This window comes from Haemorhous mexicanus, chromosome 14 (assembly GCF_027477595.1).
Source record: "Haemorhous mexicanus isolate bHaeMex1 chromosome 14, bHaeMex1.pri, whole genome shotgun sequence".
In the NCBI taxonomy this organism is placed as follows: Eukaryota; Metazoa; Chordata; class Aves; order Passeriformes; family Fringillidae; genus Haemorhous; species Haemorhous mexicanus.
This window is the reverse complement of record NC_082354.1, coordinates 4156515-4178651: the sequence shown is the minus strand read 5'-3', so window position 1 is coordinate 4178651 and position 22137 is coordinate 4156515. Positions and strand designations below refer to the sequence as shown.

General features: G+C 48.4%; 1 protein-coding gene across 3 annotated transcripts in view; it reads right to left on the bottom strand.

Moving 5' to 3' along the window:
• DCX (doublecortin) overlaps nt 1–19158 on the bottom strand; it is an 80271-nt gene extending 61113 nt beyond the window's left edge. For 2 of the 3 annotated variants that reach the window (XM_059859257.1, XM_059859259.1), the window contains exons 1-2: nt 17214–17696; nt 7089–7429 (exon numbers count right to left, since the gene is read on the bottom strand). In XM_059859257.1, the coding sequence (XP_059715240.1) occupies nt 7089–7429; nt 17214–17577 (705 nt within the window). In that variant the 5' untranslated portion in view covers nt 17578–17696. Of the gene's footprint in view, nt 1–7088; nt 7430–17213; nt 17697–19090 lie in introns of those variants that run through there. The other variant, XM_059859258.1, reaches the window with a different exon arrangement.
• Between the last annotated feature and the right edge of the window lie 2979 nt (nt 19159–22137).

Sequence of the window (22137 nt, the reverse complement as noted above, 5' to 3'; positions counted from 1 at the left end):
GCCAGAAACTTAAGTTTCATATAGTGACACAAACTCACAATGGAAAAAACAACAAGGCTTTCTTGGCCTGTCCACAGCTCCAGATATTCAGCCTTATTTCCCTTGCTCATTTTCAGCCCATTTATTCCAAGATAAACCCTCTGGCACTACAGTGAATAATCCTCTTCTCTCTGGGGAACCAGAGTGAAAAGGGAACGTGTCACCCTGTGTGACAGAGAGAGCTGCTAAAATAAAGATGCTGCTGAGGATCGAATTTTGAGCACGCGTCTCTTTCGGGGTGTGAATAGCACCAGGATGCAGAACCAGGGGCCAACACTCCCAGGTCACCAGGTCAGCTCTGACTGCATCTTTCAATAACTCTGACAGCCTGCCATCTGTGGCACGAGGAGCAGGTGTTCATGTGGAGCGTGGTCAGTGCACGGCTCCAAAATCAACCATTTCCAGCAAACAGCAACTCTGGAGCCTGCTGGTGGGCTGGGAGCCTCGCTGCCCTGAGAGAAAAATGGATTTACAGAGATTTTTGTTTAGCCCAGCCAGGATCTGCGCTGTGCCAGTGAGTACACAAAGCCCTGTGCATGGCAGGCAGGGGATGACACCTCCTCCAGAGCCTGAGAGTGAGGCAAAGCAATGGCAGAACACCCAGCAAAGTCTGCAAGATGATGGTGTCCTCCACTGCCTCCCCTGGCTCTACACACAGAATTCTAGAATGGTTTGGCTTGAAAGGGACCTTAAAGCTCATTTAGTGCCACCTGGACACTGCCAGGGATGGGGCAGCCACAGCTGCTCTGGGCAATCTGTGCCAGGGCCTCAGCACCCTCACAGGGAAGAATTTTTTCCCCCCAATATCTAATTTAAATCTGCCCTCTGACAGTTTAAATCCATTTTCCCCTGTTTCCATCCCTACCTGTCTTGAGGAGTGGTCGGACACCACACCAGTGGTAACCAGGTCACAGGAGAACAGGTCTGGTGGAGAGTTCAGCTGCTGAGATCAGCCTGTGCCAGCTTTAGGGAGCACAGGAATTAGGATCCACAGTGCTCCAGACAGGCCCCTCTTCACCCAGATTCTGTGGCCCACAGACCCAAAGGAAACAGAAATTAATAAGCATAAGGTTTCTAAATAACATCTCAGGAAGTCTTCTGAATATTTTATCCTACGTACTTAGATACACACTCATGGAAGCTGGGCTTGCTCATTCTAGTGAGGGCTGAAATCCTCGTGGGATACCTGCGGACTAATTGGTTTTGTCTGCATTGGTGTCTAGTCACTGCATGAATCAGGCAGTGCTGAAGCTGCAGCTTGCACTGAGAGCTCCCTGAAGATGGAGAACTAGGCTGTGCTGTCTGGCTCTGTAAGTGGCTGGGTTCAGAAGTTCTCCAGCCCATACATTATTACTAATGCTCCCCGCATGACTCCCTGCTGCTGCAGAGCAGTGATCTCACGCGAGCACCTCGAGCCAGAGCATCTGCAGCAGCCCTGGGGAGGAGGGAGGCTGGGCTTCATCCCCATCCTGAGCGATGTGGGCAGGGATCCTGCCTGCTCTGCTCCTCTGCCCAGCCAGACCTGCACTCTGCTAGCAAAATGGGAGATCTACACGGGGCCTGGCAAGTCTCAGAAGAAGCTGTGAGAGGAAAGGGCTGAGGAGCAGATGCAAACCAGATCCGGGTTTGTTGTTCCAGCTTTGTGAGGCAGGGAGGGAAGGTGGGACTCCCCTTGGCACTGGCTGCTGCAGGAGCTTTACAGAAGGTGGTAGCCAGAACACACTGCACCCCTCTCCTGCTCTTCCCTCCCATTTCCACCGAGGCTGAACTCCAGTTATTTTGTGGGACACAAAATAACACAAGGTGCACACGAAGCTCTCTTAAGGTAAAAAAGAGGGCGTTTAATTTCTGACTCCAGCATTTATAGATTTCTAAAAGTGACAGGGGGTTGGAAGGTGACAGTGCCACCTCTCCAAGGACACTGGACAAACCAACAGTCTATCAAATTTCTCCTCTTCTATAAAAGAATGCAAACCAATAAGTTATTTACATAAAGTGCGTGAGAAGGTTTACAAGAATGTGAACATCAGAAAGTTTAAAAAAACTTAAAAAACAAGACAACACCAGTGCATGGAACTGAGTGTTCTGGAGTCACTCCAATGCAGCTCTTCAGCATCCTAAAGAGCAGCCAACAACCCAGAGGGAGGAGTTGTTCTGACATCCTTCTCCTCAATGTGTGCAACAGCACAAAGCAATTTGCTCACTTTGTAACCCTGAACCTGGTGCCTCAGGGTGTGAATTAACTCCTGCCAGGGCTCTGGAGGGAACAGGCTCCCTCTGATCTTCCAGCAGTGCAGATGTTATGGGCACAGTCACACAGGTGTCACCTCCTTCCTGAGCACCAATTACAGATTACAGCTGTTGGAGGCATTTTTCTATTTCAGCACAAACCTTATTCCATGTCTCATTGAAGCAATTTCATTCATACAATCAATAGATCTACGTTATCCTGGAAGAGTTTGGTCCACTGCTGTTTCAACACTTGACTGATTAATTTTTTACTACTTTTTTTACCAAATTCCAGCTTAAAATCAGTGCAGCAACTCCAAAGTTTGGTTTCTCCAGTGCGACTTGTCAGGATGCCTTAGTGCAGTAAGATGCTTTATTATCAACTAATTTAGAAGATGCTAATCAACTTATCAACTAATCAACATCTCCTATTATCAACTAATAGGAGATGCTTTATTATCAACTTATTTATTGACTCTGATCACAAAGTCCCAACCTTAAACTTGCTGTAAGCTTTGTCATCCTGCTTCTCCCTCTGTGGCTGCTGCCCTTCCTCAGTGCAGGAAATCTAAAATGAAATGGCAACTTCTTGCCTGGCCAGGAGAGGTGGGCTGGCCCCCGGGGCACTGGCATCAGCTTTGCAAACACAGGATGAACTCCCCTCATCACCTGCCACTTGATATCCTTATCAAAGCTCAGGCTGCTAGAGGGGACCATTTTATTAAGGCTGGGAATTCTATTGGGAGTGCAGTCACAAGTGCCCTGACATATGGAAATGGATGTAATTTCATCTGATGAGACAGCCAACACTCAGCTGGAGCAGCAGCACTGTGTCTGGGCAAGGGAACAGCCAATGAGCAGAGCATGGGAGACTTCTCCCCGTGTTTGAAGATTTCAAAGGCCAGAGCAGATCACTGATGTTATCATGGCTAAAACCACAATCTGCTCCCTGCTTGTTGACCAGAATATCTCTATTTACGTGCAGCTGAAGCATGCAAGCTCTCCCTGCTCTGAACAGCGCCTATTCTGCTTATTTTTTGGTGATAATTGTTGGGTCACACAATGGGGTGTTTAGATAAATAAGGCATGGCAATAAAACAGCTGGAGAAAAAGAAGAAATTCCACACCACAAAAGAATCTCTTTTGTACATAAAGTACAAAAGTACATCAAGTATCTTTTGTGCATAAAGTACAACTGGACATGCCTGATGTATTTCAGAGTATCACCAAACTTAGACAACGACCAAAATAAAAAGGATTGATTTTTGTCACTGCATCTCTTTGGGCACTTGGCTGAACAACCCACAGACCTTGGAATAAAGTACAGGGCAGGGAAAGAGAAGTTCAGGGTGCACAGAACATCAACTTTCACAGGTCACTGAGAAGCAGGGAGGAATGCAGGCAGAGCCCAGCTGCAAGGCAAGGTGCTGACAGCAGCAGCTCTGGGCTGCCAGGGGTGCAGCAGCCTCCTCTGCCCCAGAGAACACCATTGTGACCCATTGTGCACCACGGTGAGGAGGGAGCTCAAGCATGAGCAGGACAGGAAATCCACACAACCTCTGCAAAGTCTAGCTCAGCCTACTGCATTCAAAACATCCCAATGCAACTCCATCCACGGTCTCAAATTCTGCTTTCTAATCTGGTTTGTTAACGTGGGACAGGAACTGCCATCGTGTGTCTGTGAAGCAGCCAGTGCTCCCAGGAACCCAGACTTATTTGGGACATTGGGTAGAACTAGGAGTTTAAAAAAGGAGAAAGAATCGACCAAAATAACTGTTTATGATCATGATCCACAGGCCTGACCAAATTAAATCCTGGATGTATTTTAATTGTCTGTTTTGTGTATCTCAACACCACAGCAGTTGTAGTCACAGAACCAAGTACTGAATTTGGCCCATTACAGCATTTGTTTCATGCACTGAATTCTCTTACCCACTCCATTTCCTGTAGAGCCATGGAAGTTCCAAAGTTAAATCTCTGCTGTGATCCCCTGTCACGCTCGTTTTTGGTCAGCTGTTTAAAAAACCTTTTGAGCTCAGAGGTGTGCATCAAGAGGCAATGCTGTGCTCCAGGGAGGGAAGGAGCCTGAGTACAGACATCAGAAATATGTGCAAGTTAAATAAACTACTTAAACACAAGATGCTAATTTAGCAGCTTCCAGGGCCATATTTCTCCAGCCAACCCAAGACATAAAAAGACACCATTTCATTAAAATAACCTAACCCCACTGTTGTTTTGAGTGCTCCATTTATTCAGACACAGCCCACCAGCTCTCAATTAGCTGCTTTGGCACTCCAACTGCAGCAGGTCTGCAGTGCACAGAAATGTAATTATTCACACACCACCCTGTCACTGCCACCACTGTCTGTACTTCTGAAGCATCTTGATTACTGCACTGATGAGCACTATGGAAATGCCTATAAATAAAATAATCATCTCCCCTCATTAAGTTCCAGCTCGTGGAGTGAGGCAGGATGATTTCCCTTTGTACGTTCCTTTTGTAAATTTTATCATTTCACAACGGAGGGAGCAACGTGCCTCTGATGGCACTCAAAGAGACAGACTGTCAGGATTCTTGTCAGTATTTCAGCTTTGAGCAGTGTGCGTTTTTGCATGAATATTTCCTCCTGAAAATAAAGCGCTGTTTGTCAGAACCACGCACGCAGTAATCTCTTTCTAATGTCAGCATCAGACATGCAAAACCCCCTAATGTCATGTCAGGAGGTCAGATTTTATGGAGCAGTATGTCATGGAAACCCTAAGAGCCAGCATCAGCTTCTAGCTCTGACTTCCACACTAAGAACACACATCTGTAATAAAGAGCAAGCATTGAAGGAAACCAACCACTGAAAACAAAGCCTTGGTGAACCAGGTTTGCTCCTCAGGAAGCTTCAACAGCAATTGGTGCTGCAAACAAATAGCAAACATCCCATTATTGCCAAATCAGTCTCACTGTTTCCAATAACTGCATTACTGGGTGTACATTTGCACACACTGAAACTCCCAGCTGCGTCTCTAACATGGAATCAAATATCTGATTTCATAGAATGGTGAATTATAAAGCCAGAGGAACAAGTTAAATGTCATATCATGGCTGATCCTGTCTTGCTCTCCAGCCAGAGGTGGAAGGGAATCACCACTTGCCCCTGCAAACAGCTAAAAGGGGGAGAAGAGAGCAGTCTGATGGAAGTTCATGGAGCATCCCTATTTCTGCACCATCCAAAGCAACATCTCAGCCCCAGACTGCCAGCAGCTCTCAAAGAACTGAGGCCACTCACAGGTTCAGATTAAGATCCCCCTTCCCAGCTGGAAGAACAGCAGGACTCTGTGTCAGCATGAGCAGGGAGCTGCTCTCAGGCCAGATCCAGCCATGGAACCCTCTGCAAAGCTGCTGTGACCCAAAGGGCATGGCCTGTGCCCAGGTGTGACCACACAGGGAGCACAGGTCATTTGAGAACCTCCTTCCTCTTTCCCTGGTCTCTCCCAAGGTTTCCAGTGTACCTGTCTTGGTACCACTGCTCATTTCCAGCAGGTTTTTGTGGCTATGGACAGGTACTCTCTCATGTTCAAACTGTGCATCTGAGGAAGGAAAAGTGCTGTGTTGAGACAAGTGGAAAGGAAAGCTTTGACAGACAGATGGGATTTTTTGTGTATCTAAATCTGGAACCCCAGAGTAACTAATGTGCAGGACACTGGGTGGGACAAAGCAAGAATCACAGAATGGGTTGGAAGGGACCTTAAAGATCATTTAGTTCCAGCCCCCTGCCATGGGCAGGGACCAAGAGTATCAGGTCAGAGTGACATGCTGCTCTCCCAGGAACTACACTGCACTCCTGGACTGTGCAGGACATTGTAGGAACCTGCATTTGGGATGAACATTTTTATTTGTAAAATCTGCATTTCCTTGGACAGAGCCAGTCCTTGAATCATTTTCTCCAGAGACAGGTCAGAGTTAATTTAATGCAAAACTATCCATCCCTAGAATAGCCAGCGTCCAAACCCGCACAAGAGATGTGCTGCCTGACTCCAGAATCTGGAGCAGGAAAAATAGTGACAAAAATAAAATCATTCCTCAATTACAATAAACAGAAATGTTAAATGAAGCTCAGAATTGTCCTTGAAGAATCTAGCTCTTCCCAGCTCTAAAAATGATCCCCCACATTCCTTTAAGGCTTTTCATAGATACAGCAATACAAAATGGCTCATTGCTGTGTAGCTGCTAACAAGAGACAGATGTTTCCTTCAGTTCCAGAAACATGTAGACATGAAGCACATTTTGATGACCTGCTAAATATTTCTGACTCTTTCTGCACGTTACCTCCTCGTGCATTCAGTCAAGGAAATGCTCCACAGTTCCACACTTTCCCTGCTCGCTCTGGAGCTGGCCAGAAGAGCATGCTTGGATCAATCTCTTTATCCTAGCAAGCCTTCACCAGAGGGCAAGGAAAGTCAAGCAACACGTTTTCACTGAGTGGAGCTAAAGCTGGAGAGCTCTTCCAGTGAGTCCAGAGCCAGACCAGCTGGAGGCTGTGAGCCCAAGCCCCCCTGTTATTTATTTAGCTGGCCCAGAGGACACGCACCGCACGCTGGCGTGCAGGGCGAGCATCTGTTCCACCCAGACCCACGGCTACATTCTTTACTTGGTATTAATATCAGGGGAAATTTAGTAACCTAACCACTGGCATGAGAAGCCATACTTCTAAGGCAACAGATGGCAGCAATCATCTCAGCTTAATTTTAGCCTTCAAGAATTGCTCTGAGTCAGCAAAGCCTCACCACGAGAGGAAGAAAAAGATGCAACATCTGTAAAAACCTCCTACCTGCTTCCCATCCAAGGTGTAGAGCTTTTTGACCACCCCTGTCTCCAGTTTGATAGCTTCAGTGATGTCAGTGAGGACCTGCTCGAAGGAGTGGGCTGTCTTCTTGTTGAGGAGCACGCGCACGGCCTTGCGCGGCTTGACCCCGCTGCGGATGATGGTCACCAGCTTGGGGCGCACGAAATCCTTGTTCTCCTTGGCCTGGGCACTGTTGCTGCTGGCCAGGGACTGAGGTGCTTTCTGGTTGGCTGAGGTCTTCACGTTGACAGACCAGTTGGGGTTGACGTTCTTGGTGTACTCCACCTTCTTGAAGAAGTTGTCGGATGAGCAGACGTAACTCTCCCCTAGAGGAAGAAACGAGATGCTGCAGTCAGCACCAGCTCTGTGCTCTTCCCCCGTGGATCATGCCAGCCACTGATAATTGTTTCCATTAGCACTCCCACCACAGCTTGGTCTTAAAACATTCTGCCTTGTTTTAATGCTATATTTATGGTTATTTTAAATATTGCTGGTATTTCCACAAAGTAAGCGAGTCAGCCATCAGCAAATACATATCATGAACCAGGGGTTGAGAGAGGTTGAGTTATAAAGGTGTTTAGGTACTTGAAGATGCAGCTAAGCTTTCTAAGAGCTTCAGAACACCAAATTCATTTGACCACCTCAATTATTTTATGAGTTTGCCAGTTTTCCCTTTATCTTTACAGACCTAGGTGCTACTTCAGTGTGTCATTCACTGCCAAGAGGATATCAACATTTGTCCACAAAGTGCCTTCTGCATCATGCCTGAAAAATAATCAAAATCTTGTCCTGAACAGTCTCCACTAAAAGTAGCTTTGATAAATCGAGCAGGCATAACAAATATGCACTGTTGGAGCATCAGTGGTTTATTAGGGAACAGACCTAGTGGCAGCTGAGATTAAACACTGCACCAAATACCACTCCTTGATTTACATGGCTGATACCAACCAAAAATACATTAAATCCAAACTTAGACATGGCAGAGAAGAGTTACAGGGTCTTTTTAGTAATTCCCAAAAAGCCCTTCCCTATCCCACCCAAAATTAGTTTCAGGCTTTGTCTGTAATTTACAGGATCCTATCTATCCAAGGTTTTAAAAGCACCTTAAAGGATTTGTAGGAGCTTCTTTTGGGCCTGCAAATCTGATGGATGCTGGAAGAGTTATTACTAGAATGAGACTGTAAACCAGTATCCCTAAGGGAATGTAGCTGTCTGGTCTGAAATGACTCAGGCTGCACAGAAAAAAAGTCACTCACTGCTGGAGGAAGAAGCTTTCGTCTCGCCATTAGATATAATTTTAATAGGAACTGAAGGCATGACCTGTAGGACTTTAGAGTCTCTTCTGGTGTTTTCTTTGTCTGATCTTACAGAATGAAGTTCTTTATGTACTACGATACGTTTGGAGTCAAAACACAGATTCAACTATTTTGAAAGACAATTTTTTTTAAAAAAAGAAACTACTTCTTTACCAAAAACAGATTGGCTGCATTTCCTTGTCTGTCCCTGACTGCACACTCCAAGGCTCAGACATCTTTGGAAAGCCTATCCCACAGCCATGTCTGGCTTCACACCCAGGGATCTCTAGGACAGGATTTGACATCCAGTTGGCACAATAGGGATTTCCAAACATCCCACTGACTTTCACGTGGCCCAGGCATGTAATATGCCCAGGACAAAGTTCATACTGGAGCTCCTTCTGCTGACTAAACTGCCTCTCTGATGGAGGCACCACAACCCAGGTGAGACCACAATAAACAGATTTTAACAGGCTTATAACAGCACTCTGTGTATTTCTGTCCCTATTACTGACCAGGGTGTGATGCCACAAGCAGCCATAGAAAAGATGAAGGATTCTCACTTAGTTTGACCCCACCTTTGTACCCAATTTGCCACCATGATGCCCACTCGTGGTGTTTGCATCACCAACTGCAGCTCTTCTCCATCAATTGTATAAAAATGACCAAAACCCTTGATCAAAAGGAAGCAGATATTCTGTTTCCCCTTCTAAAGATGGAATACAAATACAGACGAGAGCTGACAAGGTTTGTGATGAACACTCAGCTGGGCATTTTGTCAGTGCCCCCAAACTAACAATAACCCCACCAGCAGGTTCTGTTGGCCTGAACAAACAGTAAAATTCTCTATTTGCTGACAGCAACACCCCTCAATAAACCAACCCTGCAGCCCTGCCCATAGCTGGAGCTCCTTAATCCCCAACATTTTGTGACTCTGACTCAATAAAAACTCAAATATACCCCCCAGAGTACCATGCATTATACAAAATTCCCTCTGGGGATATCGTTTTCCAGAAGCTTTGAATACTTCAGATCTTTCTGATTAATAAGTGATAAGTTGTGGTTTATTCATCTGCTACAGCCAAGTAACACCTGGTGCAGAGCAGGCCCAGGCTTCTCTCCAGTTTCATGACTGAGAGAAGGGCAGCAAGGAGTCTGGAATGCTCCCAGGAATTAACCATCCTAAGAACCTGAGCCCTCCCAAGCCCATAATCCCCGGGCAGCAGAGCCCTCCTAAGTGTGCTCAGCAGAACTGTGCATTATCCTCTGAGAAAAGGGATTTCTGTTTAAGTGCAGCACTAAGAATTAGTGATTTGAATGCTGCTGTCACCCCAGCTCCCCTGTGCCAGCTCCTGACCTCACATTCACCTCTGCTTCCCCACCTGAAAAACAGAAATAAACTATCAACCACTGAAGTGTGGCAAGGCTTGACTTTCATCTGCATTTGACCTCCATCTGTATTATTTTCCCAGTGAAAGAAAGTACACATTTGCATGGTGTTCTGTAGACACATGAGGTGCTGGAGCATATTTTCTATTGACAAGTTGCATATTTTAGAGTAAGCTGAAGAGATTCTTGATGTGTCTGGTACAGTACCATTACCCTTAGTTCCAGCTGAGCCCTTTTGAGCTGCTCACTGCACACCCCAGCTGTTTGTGGATTTACACCACCGTACACCAAAGGCAGCAGTGGCATGAAGGCAGAGCTCTTGCAGGGTTTGTTCCACAGATGTGATCTCAGGCAGCTGTGCAGATCCTGGCCTCTCCAGCTGTGCTCACACTCACAAGTGCAAAATGGAATCTGCCCTTTCTCCCTTTGTCTCATTGAACCTAAACTCCAGCAAATAAAATCTGTGCTGCACTCGATTCTAAACCTGGAGAGAAATTTCCTTGGAGAGACACTCCAGAAGAGCAGTTCAGAGCAGCAGCTCTTCTCAGCATCATCCCTGCAGTCACAGCAGCACAGCTCCAGGGAAGAGGAGCTTTTCTTCCCTTCCTCCCTGACCTAAGGATGTGACCTGAAGCTTTAACTTCATTTAAAAACCACTTCAATTAATGTCTTCCCTAACTCAGTTTGTGACCCTCAAAAAGCAACAAAATCATCATTCAAGTTCCTCATTGAGGCACAGCATCTGCCAGCCAGGAACACACTTTCCCCAGTGTATTTCACCTCCCACAGTGGAGTTTTACCCAAACCTTACCATGGTGGTAGCAGGATTGAGCAAGACCTGTGAACTTTGCACCTTTTAACTGCACAATGTGGCCAGGAGATGATAAAGAAGAGAAATCTAACAGGGAATAGAGCTGCCATGGAGGGAGGAGTGGGTTCTCTGTGGGTTTCTGTGCCACATCTGTCTGTGCTAAGCCTATAATGAGAAGTCAAGGTGCACAACTGTGCCAGGCACAGAAATATGACTGACAGACACAGCGTGACAGCAGAAGATGTGCTCAGCATAACAGAAGGGATGGGAAGGGGTTGTGAGATCTTGTCACGAGCAAAAGAAACAACTCCAAGAAGAACATTGCTCCCCAGCCCTAAGCACAAAAATCTGTGCACAGATATTTTCAGGGGCACGTCTCGAGCCAGCAGGCAGCTGTGCAGAAATCCCACTGCAAGCCATGAGAAGGTGCAATGGTCAGCCACGTCACTAATTCCAAACCGACCCCAAAAAGGGAGCCCCAAAGAGACAGACTCATGCACTGGGGCTGGGGAGCACCATCCTGACAACCCCCTGTGGTGCCAAGGACAGTGCTGGTTCAGTGCAGGGCCAGCCCAGAGCATGATGCCCTTTTTACACTGCAGAGCCAGAGCCCACGGCGGGGTGAGCGCTGCCACCTTGCCGGGGTGCTCCAGACTTGTCACAATTCCTATCGTGCCACCAAAGCAGCCAAGGCATTTCCTCACTGCTCCTGCCTGTCCTCAGCAAGGGCTGGGCTGGCTGCAGACCTCAGAGCTGCTGTCATGACCATCATATCTGCCATGTGAAGCCAGGCTTGCATCGCACAGAATTACTCCAAGTGCGTGGCACATCCCAGTGGTACCGATTCGATGGAAGCACAAGGAGATTATTCAGCTCCTAAAGAAGGGATGATCTCAGCAAAGATAAGGTTTGCCTTGGAGAAGGTTCCTTAGAAAAATCCTAAGCTCCAGATGAGTGCTAATCCTCCAACCCTCTTACAGCAGCTCCCTGTGACAATACCAAAAATGACAGGCTGTGCTTTCAGGAAAAGTTATCCTTCCTCAGCATGCACCAGCAACTTTCCAAGGATAATGAACTGCGGGCAGAAGTCTTTTGAGAAAAATCAGGAAAGCTGGATTGAGGCCATTTTGAATGTCTAAGTGTTAACAGTTATTCCAGGAACAGTCTCTGTGGGCAGCAGTCAATTACTCTGGCTGTTAGATCTGCAGTTGCAAAGTTGAGAATGTGCTACTGTGCCCAGCTTTTGTGTTTCATGGAATTTACCAGGGCTGCAGCAGGAATTAAGTGGACTTAACACCTTGCAGAGCTCATTCCATATGGTGTTAGAGGAGGCCTTGAGTTTCAAATGCATCAACTTGCTGCTGCTTCATGAGTTAAAAAGACCTACTCCAGTTAAAAAGAAAGACCTACTCCAGCATGGCAAAATGAGCCCTGGAAGAGCTCCCTTCCCTTGGCTCCTCCATGAACAGAAGCACCTCTTGTTCTGCTGGAGAAGTGGAAGAAATGCTTGATTAGAAATCACCTTCAGAACCACACGATGCCCCTAAAGAATTTTGGGACCACACCAGTCCTGGCTGCACCCAGCCAGGGTGAGCAAGCAAATAAAACAGAGCCCCATGGAGAAATGTTGTTCTGCAGGATAGAATTGGCTGAGTTATCAGGCCAACAGACACCCACAGAAAACAATTCCACAGCTTTCAGTATGAAACTTCAGGAACTTCACTTTTCCAGGCAAACTGGAACACACACATTGGGTGGAGATTCCAGGCTGCTTCCTATAAACCCCTCAGTCCCAGCACACACCAGACTCTTCAGTTCCAGGGTGGAGCCCCTCCTATGATTACTTTAAATGCTCCTGGACAAGATTTTGGAAAATATTCCCAAGGGCATGACAGGATACAAAAAGCTTGGAATCACTTTGTGGAATATCTCACACAGCCCAAGAACATTTGCAATAAAACCACACTGAGCAAAACAAATCCTACTCAGCCTTTTCTAAGCTTTGATTTGAAACAAGGGCAAATTTCAAACAAGCAGCCCAGGACAGGGCATAAAATCCACCTTGGGATGTGCCTTGCCTTCCTTACCAGGTTGTGCCTCACTGTCCATTTCATTATGTCAGGAAGCTGAATATGGGAAAGCAGCAAAATTATGGAGAGGGCTAAAAAAAACCCTTTTGTCCCACAAAGAACTCATTTATGGGACAGTGTGGGCTGGAACAAGTAGCCAAGAGCTGCTTTTCCTAAGCCACTTAAGCTGCTGAAGTCAGTGCACAACATCAGCTTCCACCTCTACCCAGCCCTCCATTCAAGGACCAAAAATAATCAGAGCTGAGGTGGGACAACTTCTCATCACATCCAGTCTGCAAGAAGAGGCTCAAAATGAACCAAACCACCACATCCAGATAGCAAAGGAACTAAATTTCAGCTGAAACTTGGATGAAATGTGAATTGCTCTATGTTCATCATGAAAAAGCTGCAAAGGATGGCACATGATTATTTTAGCATCTTTCATATGCAAGTTTGATCACAGCACAAGGCACAGAATTATCAGCTACAAGTGACTCACCAGTAAATGCAGCTACATAAATCAACTTCCTAAAGCCCTGGCCACTGGAACCAATCCTATATGAAGGGGAATAAAGCCCACATGGTGCTCTTTTCCAAAAAATCCATCTGCCATGACAAGTAGCAGCACCTTGGGCCAGCATCCACTCCTGACCCAGCCAAGGAAGCAGGACATGAGTGGAAGGATGAGCTGGAACAGGATGCTGCCCTGCACTTGACCAGCACAGAGGTTAAGGAGGAATGCAGTCCTAAGCAACATCAGCAGGTGCATTATTTATTTATATTACAGCTTTTTTTATATTATTGCATTACATATTTTATTATTATTATTTATTAGATTTTTTTATTTATATTAAAGGTGAATGCTGAAAATAGGAAGTGAGGATTGAGACAATGCCTACAGTGATGGAAGATGGCTGCTAGGACTGAAAAGGGGAAGAAAAAAGGATCAGGTGGTAGGATTTTGAGAGGAGGTCACTGGGAGATGAGACAGCTCCCTGGAAAAGAATGGAAAAAGCAACCCGTGACCAGTAAGGGAGAACTCAGCTGGCAGCAAGAGGCACCTGTGTGACAGAGCTCTGAGGGCTTCCAAAATGTGACATGTTAGGGTGCAGTACAGGAAAGGACCAAGAGGCTCAGCCCAACAGATGGAAGGAAAGTGAAAAAAGAGTGTGAAAAAGGTCACTTGTTCTCATTATGGGAGAACCCTTCAGTGCCAGGGAAGAACTCTGGGTCTGGAGAACAAAAGGGTGATTCCAAGCCCCAGTTCATTAGCAGCACACCACGTGGGTTTTGCTCACCTGAAATGTCTGTCTCTAGATATTGGTGCAATATCATTCTCTACCCTCCAGAAGAACACTCAGGCTGCACCATGTAAGTACATTTTTAAATCAGAAGTAATCAGGTACTAAGAACTTGATGTGAAATATTGTCAGTAATTCACAAGTTTTTTGCCATCAAACCACTGAGATGAGCCTCTTTAATGACTTTTCCTAGATTCTACTTGTTTATTGGAGATTACAATGATAAATTAGCCCCATTATAGCAACAAGCACTGGTTTGGTTACCCTCAGTCTCCAAGCAGAAAGCCAATTTATAAGGCAGACATGCCCTGGCTGTGTGTGCACTGTTCTTGTGTGTCACAGCAGAATTACTCCCAGATTCTGGCTTTCATGCAGGTATTTTGGCACACAGGTATTTTGTACAGAACTATGCAAACACCCAGGCTGAGGGCAGAGTTCACCACAAGGGCTGGTTATAACCACGGTGTTGTAAATTGCTTTTCTACAGCAGAAGTGTAGGTCACCCCTAGAAACGTGGGATCAATAGCAGCGTGCAGACCTACTCTGGCATGGTCAAAAATGGATTCCTTTGTCTTCACTCTGCTCAGGTTTTATTTTCACAGAGGATGCTCTGCTGAGGATGCAGCCACACAGACAATCCCATTTTGGTTTTAGTGCCTCTTCTTTGGTACTGTTTCCAGATGCCATTTTGGCAGAACAAAGCCAGAACCCAAATGCCAGCATCTCCTGTCTGTACCTCAACCAGAAAAAGGTGTTTTCATAAAGTAGGTACCTCCTTACCTGCAGCAAAACCCATTTAAAGCAGGTGTAACAACTAAAGCTTTCTTAACTGACAAAAAGCAGGAAGAGTATAGGAGGAAGAGTGTATAAAGAGAATAAAGAACAGCCTTTTCTCCTGGAGTTATTTCTGAAGATTTGCATAAAACCTAGGACAAGCAGGACTGAGAGCTGCCATTAGAGAAAGGCTGTGGCCATATCAAGAGACCAGAATGAAACATGGCAGAATCTCTAAAATTAAGAGAGGCCACACCTCCATTCGACAGCTGTAAACGGGCTGAGAATAACTCCACCAGGAAGCATCACAGCTCTGAAAGGCAGCTATTTCTTCCCAGGAAAACTCCTCTATGGAAACCAAGATTTATGCCACGTCCTTATCTCCGCAAAGTATTTTGGGGAGATGAGTATCCTGCCTGATGGAGAAGGAATTCGAGGGAGAGCTGCTTCAGTCAAGGTCACACAATGACTCGCAGCCGAGGCTGCCCCTGCAGTTCGTGCCTCACGCTCTCGCATCCATTGTCTTTCGCTAAAGGCAAAAGCCTCGTGGATTTGCGGGAGTTACCAAACTGGCCAGGGATGTCTGCTTGGAGAAAAACACCAAGGAAAAGGAAAGAGCACCTCCCCTCCTGCAACAGGATATTCCAGGTCCGAACAAAGAATCCTCCTCGGGGAGGAGAAAAGCAGCGTGTTTGTGGTGCCCTCTCTCCACCCCACTCTGCTCTGGCAGAGCTGCCCCGCGGTCCTGCCCCGGGCAGGGAGGCAGGACCGGCCATCCATCCCTGCAATCCCTTCCCAGGGGCTGCGCTGACCCTGCCGGGAAAGGCAGCAAGCAGGGCAGCGCCCCACGGCTGGCAGCTGAGCTCCGCGGAAGCAAACCTTCCCCCAGGGCACCCTTGCGAGCAGCATCGATTTTCGGCTCATCCCTCACCCCGCAGTGACACGCAGAGGAGCAGGCACAGCCACACCCCCTGGGGACACGGCGACACGCTCGGCCCTGCCCCGAGCACCCCCGGGATGCTCCCGCACTGCCCCAGAGCCACCGCAGCGACCGCTCCCCAAAGGCAGCGAGGCGCTCCCTTGCACACAGCCCCCGCACGGACCCCTGCATGTGCAGCGCATGAACCCCCCGTGCCCTCCGGGCACATCTCTGAGAGACCCCCAGACCCCCTTAGAGACAGCCCCACACACCCCCGAGCACAAACCCCAGCGCTAAGAACCCCCCCCAGCTCCCTGTCATTAACCCTCCTCACAAACCCCAAATTTCACCAAGCGCGACCTGTCCAACAAGCCCTTCTCTGTTCACAAGCCTCGCTCATTAAATCCCCTCTCTAATCAGGCTGTGCGAACTTCCAACACACCCCTGCACACGCTCCCCAAACAGAGACCCCCGCGCCCTCCCAACACCCCTCGCACCCCAGCACCCCTCTCCACACCCCCAGGGTGCCCGCCCGGCCCTGACCGCACCCCTGGGCACACACACCGCGTGTGCCGTACCCCAAAAACCCCTACACAGAGGGCACAAACCCTTCCCAGCCCATCCCACACCCCTGGGCACACACACAGCGTGTGCCGTACCCCAAAACCCCCTACACAGAGAGCACAAACCCTTCCCAGCCCATCCCACACCCCTGGGCACACACACAGCGTGTGCCGTACCCCAAAAACCCCTACACAGAGGGCACAAACCCTTCCCAGCCCATCCCACACCCCTGGGCACACACACAGCGTGTGCCGTACCCCAAAAACCCCGACACAGAGGGCACAAACCCTTCCCAGCCCATCCCACACCCCTGGGCACACATACCGCGTGTGCCGTACCCCAAAAACCCCTACACAGAGGGCACAAACCCTTCCCACCCCATCTCCTCTTCCCTTTCCATTCATCCCCGCCCAGCCCACTGGGAAACCCAGCCCGGACAGACATGGGGACACCTTGAGGCAGCCCCCGAGGCAAGGGCACAGCCAGCAGCCGGACACACGGACACGGCCAGCAGCCGGACACACGGACACGGCGGTGAGCAGGACACACAGACACGGCCAGCAGCCGGACACACGGACACGGCCGGGAGCCGGACACACGGACACGGCCAGCAGCCGGACACACGGACACGGCCAGCAGCCGGACACGCCCCTCCAGCCGCGAGCCGAACACACAGACATGACCAGCAGCCGGACACACAGACACTGCCAGGAGCCGGACACACGGGCACGGCCGTGAGCCGGACACACAGACACGGCCAGCAGCCGGACACACGGACACGCCCCTCCGGCCGCACGGACACCTGCACGGCGCTGGGGACACGGCGGGGGTGGCACCCGCACCGCCCCCCGCCCGGCCGAGCACAGCGGGGCTCGGCACCCCCAGAGCCGGGGAAAGGTGACCTTGCGGGCAGCCCCGAGTGGTGCAGCCCCCTCCCCACTCCCTCCTCCTCCTCCTCCCTGCACCAAGGGATGCTGATGCTCGTTACCTTCCTCCAGCTCGTCCATGCTGCCGATCTTCCGCGAGCCATCGATGGTGTAAATGTAGCGCACTCCCTGAGGCAGGTTGATGTTGTCGGACAGGGACCGGGTCAGGTCCGCCAGGAGGGCATCAAAACTTCGGAAGCGGTCGGAGGACACGGCGTATACAATCCCCTTGAAGTAGCGGTCCCCGTTGCGATAGAAACGAACCTTCTTGGCTTTCTTCTCGTTACTGAGCGCTTGTAAGGTCCGGGTTCTGTAGAAGCTACAGTGAGCGCTGTGAGTGGGGCTGGGCAAGCCGTTCATCCGTGTGCCTCGCATGTTTCTGGACGCCTTGTCTCTTTCGTCAAAGTGTCCAAAATCAAGTTCCATATTTTGGTGAACCCTAAAGATCTGAAGCTGGGCAGGAAGGAGATGGGGAGAGAAGGAGGGCAAAGGGACGGGTTAGAGCCGCAATCCGGAGAGCAAAACCACATTAAGGCTGTGTCTGGAGCAGGACAGATGCATTTGGGAAGCGCCCCCTCCCCTGACCCAGATTTGTATCGATTCTGGGGACTGAGAGTAGGAGGGGTCCTCGCATTTTGAAAGGGATCCAACTACTGGGGGCAGGGAACACGTTTCCAGAGAGCTGCCTGCTCCTGCACCTGGGAGTTTTCAAAGTGCAGCAAATTGGGACCTGGGGCCAAAGGGATACATGGCAATCTCAGCTCAGCCCCAAAACAACTCATCCAAACACCAGTTGGCAATGAATTAAACCTCCGAGCCCTGTGAGGTTTCCTTTGGCAACAGAAAACAAGGGCTCTTCAATCTGTCGAATCACGGAAGGACCCAGAGCATCTGAATGTTTAACATTAGAATAAACTGGCATTTATGAAAGAATGGTCACAGGGGAATAAGCAGTTTCTTTGTGACAGCCTGTTCAATAAGGGTTAGCAATGAGATCCAGCCCACCCTTCCCCCTATCCGCAGCCCCCTCCTCGCCCATCAATCAATTCCCAGGACCAGCCTACATCTCCAAGAAGAAATGACTGCAAAGAAAAATCTGTCATTGAAACGCAGCTTCGGTAAGCTCTTTTCAGCCCGAGCCTCCTCTGAATCGCGTTTTTGCTCCCGTTTAAAGAGGAGGAGAAAATGAAGGGGCTATTTCCACCCCCCGCTCGCAGCCCTAAGTGATTTAATAGCTGGAAGTGCCCGTGCCCCAGGGACACGCCGCCCCTGCTCCTCACCTTTCATTGTTCTGAGCATGGGGGCTTCCAGCACTGCAAAGCCGAGGCTGGAGCTGACACCCGGCGAGCAGGAATTTTGCACTGCCTCTATAGTTTATGCTCGAGAACAACCTTTCCTCCGCACCAAACCCCAACACAAAAGGAGAAGGAATCCCCCCAGCGCTGCAATAGAGACCCTTCCACTCCCCAGCAGCACCGGGCACATGCACCTCATGTATGCGGTTCTCATGTTAACACGGGGCTGAAAGGGGAATTACAGCGCTTGGCAGCCAGGTACAAATCCAGGAAAAGCTGTTGCTATCTCATCCCCGCCCTTTACACTAGCCGGAATGAAGCTCCTTCCCTGTATTTCACAATGTCAGCGTGACCCATGCAAGAAAAAAATCATTGTCCCCAGGCTGCGGGGAGGCAAATGACAATGCAGGCATTCCACACAGAAACCCCAAGTTGGGAACGTTCCCCCCACGATGCCAGCCGGGGTGGATTCAGTCTGGTGTCATGCACTGAACAATGAAACAGCCAAGCAACTTCGGGAATGAAGCAGAGGATGCAGGGGTTTTCATTTTAAAATGAACTGCAGCTGCTGTAAAGCACCAAGAAATGATTCCTCCTTTCTGTTACTTTTCTGCATGCAAGTCGCTCGGGAAAGCTCTACTCACCGGTTTTCAGCGTGCAGGGTGGAGATGCTCAGAGAAAGAAAAGCAGGCTCACTCTGCCTTTGTTGTCTGCGCTCCAAGCAAGAAATTCCTGCCAGGGTGGATGAGACGCCTCCTAGGTCCTAGTGCCTTGTTCCATCCCCTCACGGTAACTTTGCCTCAGTGATCTCACTCACCATCAGCTGTCTGCTCACAGGCTGTGTTTGAGGGGGAAACGAGTGCTGATTCCAACTCTGGACAGCTCAGCAAATCAGTAAACAAAAGGTTTAGAGGGGCAAGGTTGGTGGTGGTGTTTGGAAGGATGCAAATTTCCCCTTGAATTCAGTGGTACCAAGAAATCATCTGGTTCAACTGAAAAAAAAAAAAAAAAAAAAGGAAAAAAAGGATAATGGCCCCAATCCTACAGGATCAGCAGTACAGGGGGGTCACAGTCACAGTCCCACAGTGTGGCACAGTGCTGGCACAGTGCTGGCACAAGGCTCCTGTGCGTTAGGAAGGCAACTGAGAAAATCTCTGACCAGTGGAACTGGGCACAGTCCTGCTCCTGTGCTGGTTTTACACAGCATCTGTGGTTTACACTGGCAAGCAGAAAGGGAGAATTCACTTGGTGGTTCTGCATGAGGTGCCCCTGAATACTTTTTCTCTGTTAACATTGGACACAAGCCAAAGCCAGAGCGCTGAATCCCAGTTCATTCAAATCCCCAGGGGCTTTGGGATGGAGTCATCAGCACAAGCTAAACCCAGCAGACCCAGCGTGGCTCATATCCCACTGTAAGAGAAGTTTATTTTCTGATTCCATTACAGGAGGAGCCAGCTGTTAAAAAACTGTCCTGAGCTCTTTCACTTGGACAGCAAAATCTTTCACCTGCTTTCTGGGTGGAGATTCCCATGCTGCAGCACCACTAACCCTGCTCCTAACCCCACTGGTGCTGGCCTCATCTTTGCATTAGAAAAGAATGGGATTTGGAAATGGGAGAGTTTTCCCATCTGTAGAAGGAAGCCTTTCCTAACACCACTACGTCTGTTTCGAGTGAAAACATCAGATGTTGTCATTTTGGCACATCACAGCAGTATCACATTAACACAGAAGGAGTTAGCATTTATTCCAGCTTTGTCTGCCCTGTGCATGATAGTCCAGGCAACACTGACACAAACCCACTGAGAGCTCCTCTCTGTCTGCCAGCAACTCTCACACATGACATTTGTAAAAAGTTTCTTATTCCCTGAAACCAGCATTTATTCAAAGGCTCCCACACATCCTCTGCTGGAGCTTTTGGCTGCTCCCTTGTGTGCATGGTCAGATCACTGCAGAGGAGACAGAGCTGCTCTCCTCCCTCAGGAATCCCCCTGGAGAGGAGGAACAGGGTCTGTCCTCTCCAGGGTGTATTTCAGTCTGTTTCTCTGGATTCAGTTGCAAGGGGTATGTGGGACTTCAAACCTTGTCCTTCCCATTTGGTCCAGTTTTCTGAATTAGATAATTCCTGGCTGTTCATCCCCATGAGCTTAATCTGTCCAGAATTAACAATTCTTTCCTTTAACACAATACTGCTGTAAATATAAATCTGCCCGTGCTTTTTAAAAATTGCCAAAAATATAAATCATTCAGCATGTGCCAAGTACAGCAGCAGCAAGAACAGAGAAAAGGAGTGTCCTCATTCAGCCTTCAGTGGCACACAAAGCTTTGGCAGAGAAGAGGGAGATTTTTGGGATGGTGGCTCAGGATCCAGGTACTACACCAAAGTAAACCAGGCAGGATGATGTAGACCCAGGTGGAATTGTACCACAAAGTGTCAATCTCCCAGATTTGACTTGTGTGGGAAGTTGTGAGGGCAGCAAAGGGGGTCAAGCATCATTAACAGATGGCTCTTCTTTCTGCCCCCAGCCCATACCTGCTGTGAGATGAGCGTGTCTGCACGGACACCTCTGCTCAGGACAGGGACAGAAGCTTTTTGAAGCACAGGCACTTCCTTTGAAAAGCATTTTAAACTAAATACTCCAACAAGAGAACTGGAATTTGTCTCTGACTGTAGGATAAGGTTTCTACAGCAAATCATGGTCATGTTCACCTTGGGTAAAACCTCGAGTTCCTCCTGAGCAGTACCTAGAACACCTCCAGTGCTCCAGAACACCTCCTTTAATCCCTCCACGAGACCAGGAGGATCTCACAAGCCAGAGGTGAAGAGGCCTGGAGCCAGACTGATTTCACATGTCCTCAGTGAAATCACACCATATTTGCTTCTCTCCCAGTGAGAACAGAGACCACAGAAATAAGCAGCAGTTTCTTGAGGAAAGCAAGGGCCTGCTCCTGACTTCATTTCTTCTTCAGAGCTTTTTCCCTGGCCTTAAGGAGTTAATGCCAGTCAAAACATGTTTACATCAGAAGACACTCACCCTCTGAGACATCATACTCTAAACAATTTTAGGCAGCGTGAGTGATTGAGAATTGGAAAGAAAATTCCACTTCCCATCAATAATTTTATCTAGCTGCAAAGGAAAGATAAATTTAGCTCTTCCCATTAAATTATCTGCTTCAAATCAGGTGAATCATCTTTCCTTCAGGAAGGCAATATTTAGACTTTTGCCTGTGTAACTAAATCCATTTAAATACATGTCTGTTGACATTGCTGAGCAACTGTGACACTTTGGAAAGGGAAGACTGCAGGTGACAGGGGTTGTGTGATGCTGTGTGCTAACTTCTTCACATCCACCCAGAAAATCCAGGTTTTAACATCACTAGGAGCTGCAGTCTCAAATACTCTGTGTCAATGCCCTGTTGCTTTGCTATGCAACTATAAAAATTGCCTCTGATGGCACAGCACATTGTCTGAACAGGAGAAAAGTTAGGGTGATAAGCAGCCAAGGTCTGGCTGTACCAAGAATCACAGAAAAATCAAATGATCACTGGGTTAGAAGGAAGCCTTGGATCAGCATCTCCAAGTCAGTCTATTTGGATGCACGTGTTTAGTTACATTTCTTTCTTTAACCTCTGTGGTTCTGGACTGTTTGGAAATTGTCATCCCTGATCACTGCTGTCAAAGCTCTGCTTGATG